Genomic DNA, 20,790 nt, shown 5'->3' with positions numbered 1-20,790 from the left:
ACATTGTAGTTATAAAATGTTTATAGAAAACTCCGGAGTGAGTTAATTAAGGTAGCTATGTGAGTATTGTACATATGATCTTGTTTACCAATCAAATGTTAGCTTATTTACTTGGATTGGCTGAGTAGCTAGTTGATAATTCATAATAGTTGTTTGTGTATGTATGTGTTTTGATAGAGTATAAAACATATTCTTGTGCCTCAACCATTAGCTTAAACTTTTGGTTGAGTTGGTCCTCTAACATTTTTAGTTAGGCATTGTGTTTTTAGCATTGTTCGTGTTTAGATATGTACGATAAATGACATATTAATTGACTGTTAGTTGCTAACTAATACTGATGATCGATGTATTTTATTATTAAAAGGGACTAACTTTATCATTTTAATTGGAACAATTAACCAATTAGTTGCTCCCATTAGCCTTTTCTATTTGGCTGAAAGCCCTTTTATCAAGATTTGATTTTCGTCCATGGCAAAAAATTATAAGCCAAAAATCATTAAAAAAAAAAAAACCAATCAAGAGTCTTATTGTACACAACTACTTACCAAACAAGGCGCTTTTTTAAATTGATCAAATCATCTTCACAATTCAATTTCTACAAATTTTTTTTCAAAATTGTTGGCATCAACAAATTAGGTTTCATACAACTTTATCCATCCTATCATGCTTAATGCTTAATTCTTAATTAGTAAAAAATAACTTAAGGCACAGTGGCAACAATCTACTTATAAAATGTTGACATAACTAAGACAACGACGGTATTATTATTGTTTTAATTAGTATAAAGCCGAAAATTATGTGCTTAGAATCTTAGATTATATACGTATACATGATAAAACGCCAAATAATCTACGACTTACACTAATCCGCCGCATATTAGCCATGGAAGCCTCTTAATTAAAATAATTAGAGATAAAGGCAGTTAAAAAAAGAAGCCTTATCCAATCAACTCCCATTTTTGAGTTTGGGACGTGTCAATATCGTTGCTAATGATCTAGATTAATTGAGTTGATTAGCCAGCCAAATTACTTTAATTATATCATACATGCATGCCTTTCTACATATACTTGGATTTGATATGATATTAAATGTTATTATGGGCTTATGTTACAATGATTGGATTAGAAGCTACCACTACACTAGAGAATTATAGAGGTTGCGTATCTGATTTTTTTCATATTTATACCATTAAATATAAGGAATTTATGCTAAACCAGAAGCTTCCTCAATCAAATATGTATATATAAAAAAAATTCATATTCGAACCTTGTTATACTGGCATGGTTCTAGTGATTAGGGGGAGTTTTTGAGTCCAGGTGACACGTACATGTTCTTATAAACGCTTTAATTTTAATACATAATTAATTATTTAAGATTTTCGAGCAATATAAGAATCAATTTAAGCTCGATCAAAATAGGTCGTTCTCAAGTTCAAAATAGTGAGCAATGATATAATTACTAGAATAAATAAACGAGAGTGAAATATACGAAAAAAAAGTTACAAGAACATAATAAATCAGCTAATTAGATAGTGAATTAGTAATCTTTACAGTTTCTATCCATGTATGTAATTTTTATAACTTTTGTAATAAATACGTACCCTAGAATAAAAAATTTCATAATAATCGTATACCTAAGCTATATGATATATATATATATATATACGAAGTATATATATGATGTATATATTGCTCGTACTAATTTGCAATTATTACATGGAAAAACTATATATGAAGTATCGGTTGAATATATGCATCCTAATAGTACACTAAGTATGATGCATTGGTCGATTTGATTAATTACGTACACCATGATGCCATATACCAACTTATATCGTCACTTGTTATTACAACCCTCCTTTATTTCCTCTCTCACGAATCGGAAAGATATCACAACTACTATGAAGAACCATATTTTTTTAATAATATAGCATAAAGATCTTATTATTAATTAATATACATAGATAATTTATTTTGATGTGAACTAATTAAAGAGTATTATATAGATAATGGAATTTAGAGAAATAACTCAAAGATGGTATATTCATGTAGTTCTTACAAAAGTGCCCAAGGATATTCGACTTTTTCTTGCCTTGAAATTTATTTATTGGTTGATTATAAATTGTGGAAGTGGCGGTTTAATTCTTGCTAATATAATTTTAAACAAAGTTGTTGTTGGGTGCGTTAACTTTTTTTTTTTTTTTTGATAAGTTGTGTCATCATGTGTCGTGTAATTGTGTTTGTATAGTTTCCTACTTGAGTTCTACTTCTTCATGTTACACTCTTTTAAATGAGCATGGAAAAATTTAAGTGTTAGATACTTGATAGTTATATGGATCGGAAGATGATAAAGTAAGATCATAAAATATTCAGTTTACACAATATATTAAGGACGGAGAATAATGTTACCAATTCATATATTTAGTATTTACTTATTTAGTGATAAAAATTGGCTCACTTGCAATCAATAATGAAATCAGGGTCTGTTCATATTTACTGAATTGGATTGAAATGAATATTTTATGAGAGAAAAACGAAGCTGAATTGAACGGGACCTGAAGCTTAACCATCATGCTTGATCTAGAACTTATGTGTTTCATATATATTATGGAACGGCTATTCCTATATCAACTTTCTCCTAGTAAAAACATCAAGTTTGGGGTGGCTTCATATGCGTGTTAAATGTGTGTCAATGAATTATTTAGACAAAAGTTAATGTTTTAATATTGTTGAACAAAGGTAGCAATTTAATTAATGGAACAAAATTATATTGATCTTTCCTGGACTTATACTTCGTTCTCCTACAGTAAGTTTTTAAGATGAATGGATGGGATGCATGCATGTGATAACTTATCTATATATCCATGCAAATTCAGTAGAGATTATCATGTTGTTTAGATAAGTTCATATAATATTCGTCAATAATTCATTCAAACGATAAAATAAAGAAAAAAAAAATACTATTTATATGCAAAGCAAATCTAAAACAGCAAAGAAATCACTAAAATTACCTAGTATAGTTGTTATATTCCTTGCCACACATAAAGTGTTTATCTTAAAGGTTTAGATGATTATGGTCGTTTATGGAGTATAATTATAAATTTCTAAAATTTGTTCTTTTTTGCATTGGTGACAAATAATTAAGTGTCAAAATTAAGTAAAGTTTGTAATTAATTAATTAAGTGGTCCAAAGGCTCATAGTAAAGCTGACTAAGCATTGGGGACCTTTTCTCCATTGAATCTTTTTCATCCTCCAATACTTGAAAACCCCTCCAAATTTGACTAAATTCCTATTCATAATTCACCATCTCATCATCATAATCATCTCATGCTTGAAAAAAAGTTGGGAGTTTTCCTCCCAAGATTGAATGTAGTTAAATTGCGGCCACCAACTTTTATGGAATTTTTTTATGAAAATGTATTCAATTTAAATCAACACTCAAAAAGGAAAAATATTTACAAAATAACCCAAATAGTAATAAATAAATAAATAATTTTAAGGTCTTTAAAAGTGACTTAGACGCCGTTGTTTTAAACTTATTTTTCAATTCAATTAAGCTATTTTTGTTCACAATTTCACTTCAATTTAAATCTAATTCAAAACCATCACAATTCACAACTAAAGGCTCCTATTTATAGTGTATGGTATTTTTGTTTTGTGAGTATTCCTTACTATACAAATTTTCAATGGTCTTGTCTATCTTATGTGTCATTTGTACTCTCAACATCAATAAAAAAAAGTTGCTCTTTGTATGTCATATGTGAATGTGGAAAATATGGGTTTGGGCCACACACTTCCCTTCACACACACTAGAGGTGATAAAAAATCGGGTCCGGGCGGACCTTAGCACAATTTCTCATGTTCAAACCCGTAAAAAAGTAGCGGGCTTGCCGGGTTTTTAACTAACCTAAGACTCTTATTGTCAAATTTTGAAACAATATGAAATGGGTCTGGGCAACCCGAACAAAGAGAAGGAGAATTTGGTCCACAATCAAGGCTTTGGAGCTTCCATACTAAAACCAATTGGCGATAGTAGGAGTAACTCCTCTACCTTATAAAGTGGAACCACCTCTCCTCTTTCTCCAATGTGGGACACTCACAAGTGGGTTACAATGGGTTTCAACACTTATATATGGTTATAATTAAGAGGTCTATTCTTCAACAAGATGTAAATACTAAATAGCACATTGTTAAATCTATTACTCCCTCCGTTTTTAAATACTTGCCCCATTTCTATATCTTTAATTATCAATAAGTTTAAATTCCAACAATTGAAAATTAATAATCTATTCATTGAAATGATTCCAACAAGTATCCACAAGACTATATTTTTTTTCTTATGTGTAAATCACAAACATTAGTCAAAGTAAGGACAAATGAATAGTGCAAAAAATAGAAATGAAGCAAATATTTAAAAACGGAGGGAGTATTTCTAAAATTTGTTACAATTATGATAACATTTATTTTATCATAATCATATTACTAAAAAGTATATGCTCAAAAGCTAACAATTCCTCTATTTCACTAAATTTGCAGTACTTGTATGGTGAGCTGGCTTAGCTCGATATCAATTAAGAAACTTATATACTTCCTCCGCCACGCATTATGTGCAACATTTTCTAAAAATGGATGTTACACATTATCTGCAACAAACTAAAACTTTCCCCTTTTAGTAATTTTTTTACTTAAAATGACCAATGTACCCTTAGTTAACTTTACTAACACATATTAAATGATTAAGATTATATGTTATTAACATATTAACCAAAATTAATTAATCAATCATCTAAACCCATCCCAATCTCTCTCCTCCTTTACAACCACCTCCACCACCATTATCACCAACTTTTCTCTCACCTGCCTCGTAGCCGCCACTGCCACTGCCACCGCCACCACCAATTTTCTCACGCTTCTCTCGCAGCGACGGTTCGATCCACACCAGCCAAAATTGCCCACCCACCCACCCAGTCCCAACCCCGAATCCCCCTGAGCACCTCTACTCCATTAATGTCTCCGTGAACCCCCCCCCCCCAAGTCGCCTCTGTCGCCCAAGCCTACCCCTGTTGCGTCGAGATCCACCGCCGATCGAGTCACCGGCCTCCTCCTCCATGATATTGTCGCTGATCCTTCTGGAAATTGAAATCCTAAAAATTGATTAGGGTTTGCGGTGGTGAGAGAGTGTGTAAAGGGTGGTTTGTGGACTGTGGTGGTTGCGAACTGGGTGAGATTGGTTGCGGTGGTTTCAGATCTTGGTTGCGTCGGTGGGGTTTCAGATCTGGATGGTGGGGTTCGCGATGTTGCGTTGCTCAGGTGGTGGGTTTTCGCGATTAATTGGCTACTGAGGTTTCACGTTGTCGCAATTTCGCTCAGGTGATGGGGTTCCGCGATTTGGCTGGTGGGGTTTCGGATCATGGTGGTGGTGGTTACGGGGTAGGCCTAGGTAAGGTGGTGGTGGTTACGTGGTAACGACGAGTGGGGTGGTGGTGGTTACGTGGTAACGGCTAGTGGGGTGGTGGTGGATGTTCTGCTGGCAGGTGGTGTAGTGGTGGCCATTAACTCTCTCTCCTAACCTTAAGCACACACCTTTCATTTAGTTAATCAACATTAATAAATTTTATCTTAGGAAACGTGCAACAAGTTTGTTGCACATAATATGTGGCGGAGGAAGTATATATATATATATATATATTTAAAATTTTGGGATGATAATTAAAATATGAAAAATTTGGGGATGTTATTAAAAAATCAAAATAAACGGTTTGTCACTTTTAACCCTTTTTCTTCAAAATAAAAATGGAATCCATCACTGTTCACTGCCCATAAATAGTTGGCTGTGTTTTTCTCCACTAAAATATTCTAATTCGACGGAAATTGCCGTTCTCATGTCTCATAAATTACAGACTATTTCAATGGTGAAAAAGCGAAAGTTTTTGCAGAATTTTGGACCAACCTAAACCCCCATTAAAATAACCCAAAACAATTTTTAATTTAATTGAAAACTATTTCACTAATTTACTATTAATGGGTTGAATTTTATAGATTCACTTGAAAATTAATAGCCACCATTCCCACTAATTATAATTCCCCTTTTTCACAAATACTTATACTCTTTAAATATCTTGTTTTACTCTCAATCTTCTTTTTCATGGCATCTCAACCTCCATTGATGATTTCTTTCTTCTCTAAAGCCCTGTTTGTTTCTCTGCAATTAATTTCTTCCTAAATAAATTAATCAAAAATTAAATAAAAATTCCCCCTTTAATCCATTTTTCTTCTGTTGACTTATTTGGCACGCTTCTCTATTTCTCTCTCTAATTTTTGATGTTTTTAATTAAGGGTAATTAATGGGTAATTAATTATTTTCAACATTTCTTAAGTACTATCTTTGACTGTTTTGTATTGGTGGGTATCTTGTCTCTCAATCTTTGTTGATTCTGTACATTTATTTATATAAACATATATAAATAGTAGTCTTACTAGTCTAAACTTTGTTTTAGTATGTGGGTCTTTGAGATTTGATAGAAATAATTAAGCTAATTAGGAATCACTAATCATCATTTGCTTCTTAATCTCCTTTTTTCTGATTTGGGTATGGTCTAATATCCTTCTAATTAGCTGTAATAATGATTATTATATTATACATGCCTCATTAGTCTTTAATCCTATAGTTTAGTTGTATAATTTTTATTTTTAATCTAGCATATTAGAAAATATTTGATCTAATGTTTTATAACCCTAGCTTATATGAAGTTAATTTGGGTAATAGAATCAAATATTTTGTTAGAGTGTAATATATGTCTGATTTTTCAGGCAATTTGTGGTTGTTTGTTTCTTGTTTGGATTATCTTCAGCTTAATTGCCTTTTTAGCTGTTAATCACTCTCAATTTAATCTTGTAATTGGTTAGAATGTTGTTTGACTTGTGGTTTATGTGATGTTGAGGTTTTTGAAGAGAGTTTTTCTGAAGTATGATACTGTAATAATGTCTTACATATTATATTGCTGTGATTTTGCAGGTTTCCAAAGGTTTAAAGTTCTTTGATGTCCAAAGGCAAAGAAATTGAGGAAAAACAAGTTGATATGGAAGGCAACGAATTCGATGATCAAGAGTATGAAGAAAATGGAGATAATTTCTACTACTGTGAATCCGATGAAGAGGAAATCATTCATGTCATTGATTTGAATTCCTCTGCAGCAGCTTATTCGATTGTTTCGGATGAGCTGCGGCCTGGGAAAATCAGGAAGAGTAATGCTTCTTCCTATGTTAATTTCGGGCTTGATCTATCATTAGGTATCAAGCCTCAGGATGCAGATTATACACACTATCATGTTCCTCAACTCAGTGATGAGTTGGAGAATATGATAGTGGCAAGAATTCCGCTTTTGGAATTCAGAAAATTGTGCTTGTTGAACAAAAAGTTCTTAGCTCAAATTAAAAATGGGGATTTGTTGAGAGAAAGGAGAATGATTGGTGTAAGAGAAGCATCAGTGTTCATGCTTGCCAGTGGGGAGGATAATTGGTGGGCATTTGATCAGCAGTTTACATTCCATAAGGCGCTTCCTGTATTACCTTGTGATGGTGTCTTTAGACTCGGTGATAAAGAGTCTCTTTGTGCCGGGACTCATCTTCTTGTTTGTGGGAATGAGTTGGATGGACCTGTCATATGGACTTATGATGTGATCATGAACAAATGGTTCAAGGGTAGTTCCATGATTCAGCCTAGGTGTTTGTTTGCATCTGCATCATCTGGTGGCTTAGCCTATGTAGCAGGAGGCATTGGTCTGGAGAGTGGAGGGATTTTGAACTCGGCTGAGAAGTATGATCCTATGACCAGATCGTGGGAGCCGCTCCCAAGGATGAAAGTAAAAAGGAAGATGTGCTCTGGCGTTTACATGGATGACAAATTCTTTGTCATCGGAGGACAAAGCCAAAATAATGAAGTTCTAACCTGTGCTGAGGTTTTTGATGAGAAAAGAAATATTTGGGTGGAAATACCGGGGATTTTGAATGGTTTAACACTACCCTCTTCTCAGTCTACCCCGTCTCCACCTCTAGTTGCTGTTGTTAACAATGAGCTATACACTATCGAAACATCAACAAACAGCTTGATGGTGTATCTGAAAACCAGCAATTCTTGGAGGGATTTGGGACCTATTCCTGTTCGAGCTGATATAAACAAAGGTTGGGGTGTGGCCTTCAAGTCTCTTGGTAACGAGTTGCTGGTCATAGGTGGATCAACTATATCTCTGTCAGGCCGTGGTATGACTATTTATACTTGCTGTCCTTACCCGAGTGCTGAAACCTTGAATTGGAAGCTCCTTGATGATGGTGGTGGCAATAGACGAAGTCATTTTATAATGAACTGCACTGTTATGGTTGCTTGAAGGACACTTGAAGGCTCAAACCTTCTTGAGCCATGGGATGGAATATCATGGGCAGTAAATTACAAAATAACTAATAAGGTTATGTGCCAGTAATTTAGGCACTTAACCTGTATTATATATCTTTGTTTTAAGTTTTTTGTGTGTTGTTTCAGCTAATGTGATTCGAGTGACTTGTATTCATATCGTGGTTGGGTTGTGCTTCATGTTACCTTTGAGATAATTGGATTCAGTTCCCTAAAAAGAAAGCTCAACTAGCATGTACTTGTGTTATTCGAAATTTGTCTTACGAAATTGCATAAAATTCCTTGAATAATGCACATCTTCCATGTCTTCCTGTCTGCTGCCAATCTGCCAGTCTCATGAACTCTAGTATGGATTTTCATCATTTCACACTTTCCTGTATTTGTAGAAGTGTACAATTCTTATACATATTCTAGTGGTGGTTTATTCTTCTTCAGAATTTGGGATCTGTATCATCACAGCAGATTTTATTCACTTTTGGCCTCTGTTAGACTGTTACGACTGTTTCATTCATCACGAATGACTCGTAATTCTCCTCCATGACAAGCTAATGCTATGAACTGTTGAATGTTTGTGTATAGGATAATAAGTGTCCATCTAGATCTGCTACTATGTACCACTCCATTTGATCAGGGCAACCATTTTGAAGTCCTTATATTTGTTGTAGTTAACTTGTTATAGGTTCCTGGGAAATTAGGCATTAAACAATGCATAGGGAAACAATCTCAAAATCAAAAGCTTTTGAAGAGTGTGAAAGTTGTAAAAAGTAGCTTGTAGATTGTATGGCGCAGTATCTGCACATATTAATGTAAAAAAGATTGCATATACGAGTTTAGAGCTTTGAAAACTGTTAGAATCTGATAATCAACTTTTGTAAAAAGAAGAGATTGCAAGCCTCAAAAATACGAGTGTCTTTTATGTTACTTGATCTTGGATACTTGTGTTAGACACGTATATGGGAGTAGTTGTTTTGGCTTTTGAGTAAAAGCTCATAAGTTATAGCTAGAAATATTTTTAGACTTTTAGTAAGCTTGTAAGATATGAAAGAATACATAGTAAAAGGTGATTTTTTTTTGACCCGTAGTAAAAGGTGATTTTATTCTTATTTTATTAGCTTGATTTGAGGTAAATTGAGTCAACCTCGGCATTCATTTGCAAAACTATTGATCAGTATTTAAAGGTCGTATGTATTAAAAAAATCAATATAAAAATAAATTTTAATCATTAAAATAAATAACTTTTTAAAACCTTATCAAAAATAATTTGAACATGAATTTAATTTGGGAAATTCTACGTGGCGGCCTCCAACTTTTACAAGTTCTATATGGTGTAAAAAAAAAACACATAATCTCTAGTGAACCCAAACTTTGATTAAATTCTATTTAGTAGCCAAATCTCACTTAGAATCGGTTAACCACTCACTAATGCTAACTTTATTAACTCTAATTTATGAATTTACTAACATACCCCTATTTCTAATCCTTTCCTCTTATTTCATTAATGCTGACTATATTTCACGCACTGATGATCTTTCTGTTCATCTTCTTCCACTGCCCTATTATTTCATATACATGTTCATCTTCTTCCCTAAAATTCAAAGTGCAATCTATAACAACACTTCAAACTCGTTGAAATTGAGCAAATTTTAAGAACGTAAATTGATTATTTACAGATTTTGCACAAAGTTCTCTCTGTTTTGTGTTGTATTTTTTGGCAATTTTGCGATTGAGTATTCAAATCGACGGCTAGGGTTTGTTGTTGGATTCATTGCAAAATAACGGTTTGCGACTGAACATTAATGTGGTAAACATCTTCCAGGTAATCAGTTAAAGATATTTTCAATAAATTTTGAATTTTTCTCATATATGCATGCTAAATTATCTGGTTACTCTGTTTTTTTTTTTGTTTTTTTTTGTGCGATTTGCAGCATTTTTTTGGTTTTTTTTTTGTGCGATTTGCAGCTAGCTTAGTTTTGAGAATTTTATTGAGCATTCCCTTGATTTATTTGGAATTTTTGTGTGTTTGGTTTAATGTTGCAGAATGGACTCAATTGTGTTAAAATTTCAAACGGCAAAGAATGTGGTTGATATTAATGTTGATGATGTTGATAAAGTAATGTGGATTGATTTTATTATTGAGTATGAGGAATTGTTTAGGAAAAATGCGTATATGATGCCTAAATATCCTAGTTTCCATTACTGTTATAATAAGAAGGATGTTAAAATTACTAGTGACAGTGATTTAATGTCTATGTTAGATAGAATAGGAGGAAGTAAGAAAGTGATTACAGTGTATGTGGGTTCAGTTGAAACACCTTCTGAATGTGTAGTTGCAGCTAGGAATCTTAAAGAGTCATTGAAAAACAAACCCAATATGCATTATGGTCTAAGTCCACCTAAGAAAAACAACCAAAGCTTTGATGTTGGGACTAGTGACATGTCTGATGTTAGTCCACCTAGGTTAAATGAAACACTTATAGACAATTGGGAAAGAATGGAAGAGGAAGCGAGTGGATGTAAGACACTTAAAAAGAAGGGAAAGGGGGGAGGGGACAATCCTAAGCCTAGGGTTAAGTTACCTGTTCAAAGGAGTTTACCTACTAATGAGCCACTTACTCTAGCTGACACTACTACTTTGCTCCGTTGCTTGAAAAAACTACCCTGAATCCAACCTCATCAAACAACACAGCCTTGATTGTTCATAAAATACCTAAGACTACTGCTGCTAGGAAGGGCTTGATGAACAAACCATATGAAAAAGAGGCACAAGTGATTACTGAAGAGGAGTTTAATAGGAGGTTTGAGCATAGAGAAACTTTACAGCCAGAAATGAATGCTAACATTGGAGATGAAGATTTAGACATAGATTTTGAAAGAGGTGGTGTCTCAGATGAAGAAGATCAGGAATTTGGTGAGATCATTGACAATTATGATGCTTATGCATCTGATGTATGGCAAACTGAACTACTTGATGATGACACTTATGTCAGTAAAATGTATAAGAATGGAGAATTTGCTGAAAATGTTGAGTTTGGAAGTATTGTTTTGAAACCATGGATGATATTTACTGATAAAGCACATTTCCTATCTGTTCTAAGAGATTATTGTATACAATCTGGGTTTGCCATTGTAGTGGATAGATCTAGTCCAGCTAGATTCACTGCTCAGTGCTTGGAATTGAACTGTAATTGGAGGATACATTCAAGTGTACTCCCTGATGGCACTACTTGAGCCATAAAGAGTATAAAAGATCAAGAGCACAATTGTAGGGGTTTGGATGAGAGGAATCCTTTAGTTAATGTGAAATGGGCTGCAAGTAAGCTAATTGATGATATAAGGGAAAACAATGATATAACTGGGAAAACTTTGAATGACTTGTTGTGGACCAGGTATGGGGTGCAGATGGCCACTAGTACTCTCTATAAAATGAGGAGTATTGCTCTTAGGGAGATCAATGGTGGGCATGATGAGTCTTATGGCCATCTTCCTAGGTACTGTGAAATGGTTAAGCAAACTAATCCTGGTTCAGCAGCTAATTGTGCATGGAGAAAGAATGATCCCCAACTGTCACTCACTTTCTCTAGCATTTTCATATCATTCAAGGGAGCAATAGATGGGCTTGGTGCAGGTTGTAGAAGTTTGATTGGGGTTGATGGTGCTCACTTGAAAGGGAACTATGGAGGGGTTTTGCTATCTGCAGTGGCTATAGATGCAAATAATGAGCTACATCCATTTGCATGGGCTATAGTTTCAGTTGAAGATGGGGAGAACTGGAAGTTTTTCATTTGGCATTTGAAGCAAATCTTGAAAGACTTAAATAGAGGGGATGATTGGTGCATTATATCTGACAGGCAAAAGGTTAGTGTCTCATATGTTGGCTTAATTTCAGTAAGTATACTCTACTAGTGTTAATTTCTTCATTATGTGTTCTTGTAGGGAATAGATCTTGCTTTAACTGAGCTATAGCCAAAAGTAGGGAGGAGGTATTGCTGCAAGCACTTAGCTAAAAACTGGAAATCAGCTTTTCCAGGACCCTTGATGCACTCCTTATTTTGGTTGGCATGTAGTGCTACTTCAACATTCACCTTTAAAAAGGCTATGGAAAGAATTCAGAAGACAAACCACTTGGCACTAATATGGTTAGCTAATCTAGGAGATCAAGAGAGGTGGTCAAGACACAAGTTTGACCCAAAGATATGCACAGATGAGAATAAAACAAACTTTGTGGAGAGTTTCAATGCCACTTTAGGAGTGGACAGATGCAGACCTGTTCTGACTCTTTTGGAAGGTAAAAATTTATGTCTTTCTTAATCTTTATAATTATTTTTGTAAATATAACTTGGTTCTTATGTTGAATTTTATGCTTGGTTATATGTGGTTTTTGCAGGCATACGAAGAATGTGTATGGTAAGGATGTCAAGTAGAAGACAGAAATGTAAAGATTGGAATGATTCTGATCCATGTCCTACCATTGTAAGGAGAATCCAAATGCTGATCAATGCTTCTAGAACTTGCAAGGCATTCCAGAATAAAGAGGGAGAATATGAAATAAGAGAGGGTAAGTCAATGCTCCCGGTGTCACTCAATAATAAAAGTTGTATATGTGGGGCTTGGCAAATTTCAGGCATCCCTTGTAGGCATGCATTAAGGGCTATACTAGCTGCAAGACATGATCCTCATAAGTATGTTAGCACATGGTACTCAGTTGCAGCCTACAAACAATGTTATTCACATGCCATCAACTCAATTCCAGACATTGAGCATTGGCCAGAAATTGACCAGCCAACAATTCAAGCTCCTACAATGAGGAGAGGAATAGGAAGACCATCAAGACAGAGAAGAAGAGCTGATGATGAACCAGATAAAGAAAAAAGGTCAACCACAGTCAAATGCTCACTCTGTAAATCATATGGCCATAACAAGCAAACATGCAAAGGTGGTATGACGACAAAGGAGAAAGCATCACACGGTACCGAGAAAAAACAAAAGACAACTGCTGCTACCTCTGCATCCCAGCCAACCACTGCTAATGTTACACGAAGCTTAACTATATCTTCTTCCCAACCAGAGCCAGTTTCTCAGCTATCTCAGTCCAAGCCAAGGAACAGCAACAAAGGGAAAGAGAAAATGTAGCCTGGGGTCTGTTTTTTTCAACATGAGTATCTTTTATTTAGTAGTAAATAAAGGTCAACTTATGTACTAGATTTGATGTTTTTTTTTTTCTTTTTTTTCTGAAACATTTTTTTTTATGCATCAATTGGCATTTGTCAGACTGCTGCTATCTACTTTTAATCTTGTGTTGCTTTGATTCCTGAACTTCTACATACATTCACTTTAGTGATAGTCCAGCCAGATCTGCTGCTGTATACATGTGACTACCTTCCAGCTAAATGGCTTTAATGCAATTAAATGCAAAAGATGGCTTTCCTTATGCAGTAAGATCAGTAAACTTTTCATGCCGAAGTGCTGAGCAATGGGCTCTTATAAATTGCCGAATATTTCATGTTATTTATGCATCTCTCTGTTGCAACAATATGCAGAATGGATGTACGTGCTAACAAAAGGATAAATTTGTTGGCACTTTTATCTTTCTGTGCTAGTGCATCCTGATAAAAATATGGGTAGTCGACAAGCAAGTGAGTTGTTTAAGAAGCTTCAGTGTGCTTATGAGGTAATGAGTATGGTTCTAATGTTGATTAAACCTTTTATATACAATCCATTTGTTTTACTCTAAGATATGCCATGGGTGGGAATATTAGCATCAACTTTGATCACTTTAGGAGTGTTATGTACGCTATGCGGGGCTTGAACCCACACCATGTACACTACTGTACATTGCTCTACCCGTTGAGCTAATAGCCTTGAAAAATAATCTAATTTTTAGTTCTTTTTTTTTTTTTTTTTTTTGCAAATGAACCAAGTAGTGAAGCATCTGGATACAAACAAGATATCATTGTTCTTTGGTGATCTCTGCACCAAAGCTCAGAAGAAACATGCCAATTGGAGCTAAAAGCGGTCTGTTATTCATAGATTGTCTAGGAGCATAATATATACATTAAAGTACAGAAATATTTACAAAACCAAGTAGTGAAGCATCTGGATACAAACAAGATATCATTGTTCTTTGGTGATCTCTGCACCAAAGCTCAGAAGAAACATGCCAATTGGAGCTAAAAGCGGTCTGTTATTCATAGATTGTCTAGGAGCATCCTACTCCATCTAAATTTTCTCTGCAGAAAACATATTCAAGGTCCAAAATCTTTGCATACATTTTAACTGAAATTCAGCTGATAAACTTCGATAGCAAATTCTTGTTTGAGTCACTTAATTTATCAGAAGACAAGAGGCCAACAAACAATGACAAAGTGTCTGCATCAGCTTCAAATCTTTTCCCAACCATAAGATCACAATAGTATAATGCATTTGACAAGTCATTATTGAGTATATAACCTCTAATGATCGTATTATAGGTTCGATCATCAGGGGGGCAACTATCTTAATCTAATTTTTAGTTCTTGACATGAGCATAATTCCTTAACTTCCAACATAATTCCCCTAAACAATAAATTAGTTACAGAAATCCAGCATCTTTAATAAAATTCATGTAATTAATCTACTCAAAAATCAAGCAAAGTAACATGATATGAAAGAGAATTTCACCAGTACATTAAGCTACACCAATCCAAGCAAAAAAAATAAAAATCCCAGAAATCATTACAAAAAAGGGCAATTGAATTTCACAAATTGCAGTTTAATAGAATCAAAAAAATTAAACTACACCAATCCAAGCAGAAACCAGAAATTACCCAAAAACACTAGAATTTCAGATATATAGCAGAAATAGATCACCTCAGGCGAGTTTACGGCGAACGACGGCAGCGCGTGCGGCACGGGCTTGAGCGCATTCAAGTTTGTCGTCGTTTGAGCATAAGAACAGGGGACTAGTCGGCGATTGAAGGCGATCAGAAATTGAAGCTCTTCGTTTTTGTAATGGTGGATTTGGACCTTGAACCAATTGTTCGAAAACCAATTAAATCAGTTGCAAATTTAGGAAGTCAGATTTTTTTTTAAAGAACCCTAATTTATCGAAGAAAAGGGGAGGATTTTAAGAGCCTGCAATGGTTTTAATATAATCAGTTGAAATAAAAAGGTGGATATGATTTAAATGGGGGTAGGTTAGTAATTCACTTGATTAGAGTTAATAATCTAACCCTAACCGAGTGGTTAACCGATTCTAAGTGAGGTTTGGCCACTAAATAGAGTTTAATGAAAGTTTGGGTTCACTAGAGATTATGTGTTTTTTGTTTTGACACCATATGAAATTTGTAAAAGTTGGAGGCCGCCACGTAAAATTTTCCATTTAATTTTCAATTAATGTGTGGCCCGAGCGATGCATCAGATTTTACTCAGAATATCCGTAAGTATTTCATAGTGGTTAATAGAGTAATGTAGTCTTTAAGATTTTGTTTTATTTAGAATTCTTTTATAAAATTATTACTCCGTATTAGTTACATATAAAAATCTACATACTCCGTATATTATAAGTCAAAGTTATACGAAGTACATTAAACGCAATAGGATACGGAGTAATAAGAGTAAAGACCATAAACTTTCAAACAGCAATAGTTACCAAAAAGAAAGAGAAAAAAAAAAAGAGAAAAGAAAAGAAAACAAAGTAGTAGAAGGCAGCTGAAACGCCCCGCCTTTCTTCCCAACTCTGAACTTCTCTGCTTCTTCCTTCTCTCTCTTCTCCACTCTACATTTCACTTCTACTGCAATCGCATTCGTCAAAGAGAACCCTATTATTTCGTCAAATTTTTCATCTTTTCCCCCCCTTTTTATTGTCAATCGATGCCATAATTTCCTAATCTAGGGTTTTTCAGTTTAAACCCTAGATCTGAAAATCACTTCTAATTTTATTCCTAATTTTAAATCTTGGTTCTTTGTGATTTTCGCATTTTGGGGTTGTTGGTCGCATTTCTCTGGTAATTTAATGCTGAGGAGAATTCAAGCTCAGGGTTTTGAATTCTGTAGTTTGTAACAGTGTGCGTGAGATGAGGTAAAGCTTTGAACTTTCCCCCTTTTTACTTTCGAATTTTTGTTTATTGTTGTTGAATTTGAACTTTGGGGAACTCAAGAACATAGAATAAGCTGTTAGGGTTAGAGAATTTGTTGATTTGAGTCTTGTTTTGTTAGTGGGATTTTGGAAATGTCTGCAAATACTAACAATAATCAACCCAAGAATATTGGGGGATCAATGTCATCCCCATTTGGAAATGCTGGAATGGTAAACCCTAATTTGCCCCCAAATTTTAACCCATCATCATCATCTTCCCAACCTCAAGGTCAAAATCAGCCTCATCAGTTAGGGTTTGGGTTTCAGAATCAGTTTCAATTAGCCCAAGCACAAGCTCATGCCCTGGCTCAAGCGCAGTCGAAAGCGGCTGCTGCTGCCCATGCTCATCTTTTGCAGGCTCAGGGTATGTCCCTTAATCAGTCACAAGCTATGGGGATGGGTAATTTAGGGGGTAATTCATCTCCTTCGATGTCAGGACCGGGGAATTCGGGTATTAAAAGGGTCCCTCAGAAACCCCCCGTTCGCCCTCCAGGACCCTCAGGTGGGATTAATTTAATGTCCCCTATGAGGAATATGATGGACCTTACACCTGCAGCTGCTGCTCGGAGGAAGAAGCAGAAACCTCAGGAGAAGCATTTGAGTGATAGGGTAGCTCCTATATTGCCTGAATCTGCTTTATATACTCAGCTTCTTGAGTTTGAGTCTCGTGTTGATTCTGCATTGACAAGAAAGAAGATTGATATTCAGGAGGCTTTGAAAAATCCTCCCTCTGTTCAAAAAACTCTTCGGATCTATGTGTTTAATACATTTGCTAATCAGAATCAATCTGCTCCGAATAAGCCAAATGCGGAGCCACCTACTTGGACGTTGAAGGTGATAGGGAGGATATTGGAGGATGGGGTGGATCCCGAGCAGCTTGCTGCCATGAAACCAAATCCGATGTACCCAAAGTTCTCTAATTTCTTTAAGAGGGTTACCATTGCACTGGATCAGAGACTGTACCCGGAGAACCATTCAATAGTATGGGAAAATTCTCGGGCATCTGCACCCACTGAGGGTTTTGAGGTGAAAAGGAAAGGAGACAAGGAATTTATGGTCAATATTCGATTTGATATGAACTATATGCCTGAAAAATTTAAGCTTTCCCCACCTTTGACAGAACTTCTTGGTATAGAAGCTGAGACTCGCCCTAGGATTATAGCTGCAATCTGGCACTATGTTAAAGCCAGAAAGTTGCAGAACCCCAATGACCCAACTTTCTTCAATTGTGATCCACAGCTTCAGAAGGTATTTGGAGAAGAAAAGATGAAATTCACCATGGTCTCTCAGAAGATATCGCAGCATCTGACTCCTCCTCCGCCGATACAGGTGGATCATCAAATCAAGCTTTCAGGGAATAGCCCTGCAGGAAATGCTTGTTATGATATATTGGTGGACATACCTTTCCCTATACAGAGAGAGCTCTCCATGCTGTTGGCAAACACTGAAAAAACAAAGGAAATCGAGGTTTGTGATGAAGCAATTTGTGCAGCTATTAGGAAGATACATGAGCATCGCAGAAGGAGAGCGTTCTTTCTCGGTTTTAGTCAGTCACCTGTAGAATTCATTAATGCGTTAATAGAATCCCAAAGCAGAGATCTCAAAGCTGTGTCTGGGGAAGCTAGTCGTAGTGCAGAAAGAGAACGTAGATCAGAGTTCTTCAACCAACCATGGTATGTAGCTTTATTGCAGTATTTTGTAAGCAATAGAATAGTTGCATGTTATTGATGCATATTCACTGAACATATTTTAATGTGACATTGTGATACTCCTACAACAGGGTTGAGGACGCTGTTATTCGCTACTTAACGCGCAAGCCAGCCAATGCACCTGATGGTCCTGGGAGCACGTAAACAAGGTGGTTGCTGAATGAGCTGTAGGAATTAGCCTCTCTTCATTTACCACTGGAAGGTCAAAGCTTGTTTTCATGCTTCTCTATTGTATAACCATCTGATGTATCTTAATGCTATAATAACTGCAAGATCACATTTTGCTTCTTTGCCTATCTGGTGCATATCTAAAATCGAGCTATTACTTGTGAAGGGATGTTATTTCCAAACTCTCCCAGAAGGGGGTGTAGTTTTAGTTTTGTGCGTTGTTTCCTTGCATATGCCTGACTAGTTATCACCAAAACAAAGCATGGATTATGGCTTCAGCCTATGCTTGTGGTACATAGCCATTCAAGGTGGCTTACTGTGTAAATAGAACTTATGTGCCTGCAGATGCAATTAATTATGAGTAGAATAGGTTGTTTTGGGTGCCATTTTAGGTCCCTGGATATGTTACCGCTAGTTAAATGAGCTTTGTTGATTCATTAGCTGTGATAAGCGCTTGTTAGCATCTTAGCATGATGCTTTGGTTGGCTTCATGTTTGCATACACGCCAAAGTCAGTTTGCTTAGCCACTCATTTAGATCCTTTCCATGTTGCTGATGTGCTGCATCTTCACCAATGCAGGTCCTTTATGCTTGGTTCTCTGGTCATCATATTTGTATATTCATATTTTTCGCTCTTTATTTATTCAAGCACTTACGAACTAGTAGAAATTATTATGGATAATAACATAGGAATTCTTCATGAAAGAGAAAATACAAGTTCATTTTGATGATAAACAAAATTTGTTTATCTAATGGCATATTTGTAAATAAGTTACCATTTGTGGGACCCACATATTAATAAAAACTGTTAACTTATTTACAAAATGTCATGCTGACTGGAGTGAATTGTTGATATATTTACGAAAATGCCAGATTAATAAATTTTGTTTATCATGAAGATGAATGGGGGCTTTATGAAATTGTATTTATTACTGCATACCAAATGGACCGTAAAAGTACCGTTGGAAGATTTATATAGTAAGTCATCCATATTCCATATACATATGCAAAATTGCAAAGCTTCCAGTTAGCAGCACCTCGATTCGACGATTCCCTATGCAGCCTACTACTCTGCGTTGACCTCTCTCACTCACCTCCTGTAAGGAAGTGAGTAGCAAAACTGCACCAGCAAGGCAGCAATAACTTCTGACGGATGGCGTCTTTTACGGCCGTAAGATGTCACCGATGAGAATTTATTTTGTATTATACTCCCTGTATATTTCAAAGAAAAGTAAAGTACATACATTAATTCCAAATCAATTAAAATAAAACAAGGTTTCAAAATAAATAAATAAATAAATAAATAAAATAAAACAACATCGATTGTCAACTCATATTTAACATGGCCACATGGGTAGCGGATATGTAATGGGTTTTGAGAGCTTAATTCTCAATACTAATACGGCCATACCATACCCATCTATGTGCAATTAATTTATTATAAAACTGATACTAGCTCCGTTACATATTATTTGCAACGATTAGATGTTAAACACAAGGAGATACGTTTTCAAGGTTTTTCCAAGAATATTCATGAGGTATTGTCAATCAAAGATTCAAATCGGTTTTATGTTGTTGCTGTAAAAGTCGAAGAGGGTCAAGACTTTGATCGTGTCAAAGTCGTGGAACATCAGATTAAGAATGGTACCTGCAGAGCTCTCATTACTGGACTTGATCACGCCTCCCTCTATTTTCGTACTCCTCCTCCTAAGAAGTCTCCTCCTAACCCGTTCATATCTGAGGGAGTATTTGAAACAACATTGAATCGGATGAACGACGACTATTACATGTACTTCCGTTTGGATATGCCGGATTGCGCTAAGAACCTTTACAAAGTGGACACATTCAAAGGTGGAAGGGAATACTTGTGTAAGATTTCACTGAAATGTGACTGCTGTTCATTTGATACTCGTGGCATGTACAACATGCATCAACTACGAGACAGGGTTTTATCGTTACTTGTTAGGATTATTGGCAACAATAATCTGGTTATCAAGGAAGATCGTATTAGCAACCTACCAGATCGAAAACCATTACAATTGATTGTAATGAGATTCAATTTGTTGATTTTGCTTGTGATTCTATAGGGGAATATGATCTATATCAACTCTTAAATGGACTTACTACTGTTCAATACATGACGCTCCACTTGTCTCGCATCATAAGGGTATGTTGGTTGATTATTCAAAGTAGTTGCTATAATTTAGGAGTCATGCATTCTTAGCTATACTTTATTTGTTATGCCTATATAATACTTAGTTTTAATTGAATTGAATTCAAATTAGTTTTTGTAATTCTTTCCCTTCTCTTAGGTACCACGCCACTTTGATACGAATCGTGTCCGCTTGATGAACTTGAAAAGGATGTACTTGTCAATACCCATTGAGTTTACTG

General features: G+C 35.3%; 3 protein-coding genes across 7 annotated transcripts; all 3 read left to right on the top strand.

Moving 5' to 3' along the window:
* The first annotated feature begins 4,420 nt into the window (after positions 1-4,420).
* Positions 4,421-8,731, top strand: LOC110681904 (F-box/kelch-repeat protein At3g27150-like). 4 transcript variants are annotated; one of them, XM_021858061.1, is made up of 2 exons: positions 4,421-6,337; positions 7,016-8,731. In XM_021858061.1, the coding sequence occupies exon 2, from the start codon at positions 7,041-7,043 to the stop codon at positions 8,382-8,384; it is 1,344 nt and encodes a 447-aa protein (XP_021713753.1). In that variant the 5' UTR covers positions 4,421-6,337; positions 7,016-7,040; the 3' UTR covers positions 8,385-8,731. The 4 variants fall into 4 exon arrangements, with proteins under 4 accessions (XP_021713753.1, XP_021713754.1, XP_021713751.1 ...); XM_021858062.1 differs by having other exon boundaries at positions 4,421-6,348; XM_021858059.1 differs by having other exon boundaries at positions 4,421-6,402.
* A 2,679-nt stretch (positions 8,732-11,410) lies between these two features.
* On the top strand, positions 11,411-13,856 carry LOC110681903. 2 transcript variants are annotated; one of them, XM_021858057.1, is made up of 2 exons: positions 11,411-12,262; positions 12,341-13,856. In XM_021858057.1, exon 2 carries the CDS (start codon positions 12,803-12,805, stop codon positions 13,535-13,537), a length of 735 nt encoding a protein of 244 aa, XP_021713749.1. In that variant the 5' UTR covers positions 11,411-12,262; positions 12,341-12,802; the 3' UTR covers positions 13,538-13,856. Both variants share the same exon structure in this region, with proteins under 2 accessions (XP_021713749.1, XP_021713750.1).
* A 2,061-nt stretch (positions 13,857-15,917) lies between these two features.
* Positions 15,918-18,562, top strand: LOC110681902 (SWI/SNF complex component SNF12 homolog). The gene is made up of 2 exons (XM_021858056.1): positions 15,918-18,193; positions 18,301-18,562. The coding sequence occupies exons 1-2, from the start codon at positions 16,614-16,616 to the stop codon at positions 18,371-18,373; spliced, it is 1,653 nt and encodes a 550-aa protein (XP_021713748.1). The 5' UTR covers positions 15,918-16,613; the 3' UTR covers positions 18,374-18,562.
* The last annotated feature ends 2,228 nt before the right edge of the window (positions 18,563-20,790 follow it).

This window comes from Chenopodium quinoa, unplaced genomic scaffold (assembly GCF_001683475.1).
Source record: "Chenopodium quinoa cultivar QQ74 unplaced genomic scaffold, ASM168347v1, whole genome shotgun sequence".
In the NCBI taxonomy this organism is placed as follows: domain Eukaryota; kingdom Viridiplantae; phylum Streptophyta; class Magnoliopsida; order Caryophyllales; family Amaranthaceae; genus Chenopodium; species Chenopodium quinoa.
This window is presented reverse-complemented; position numbering and strand designations above follow the sequence as displayed.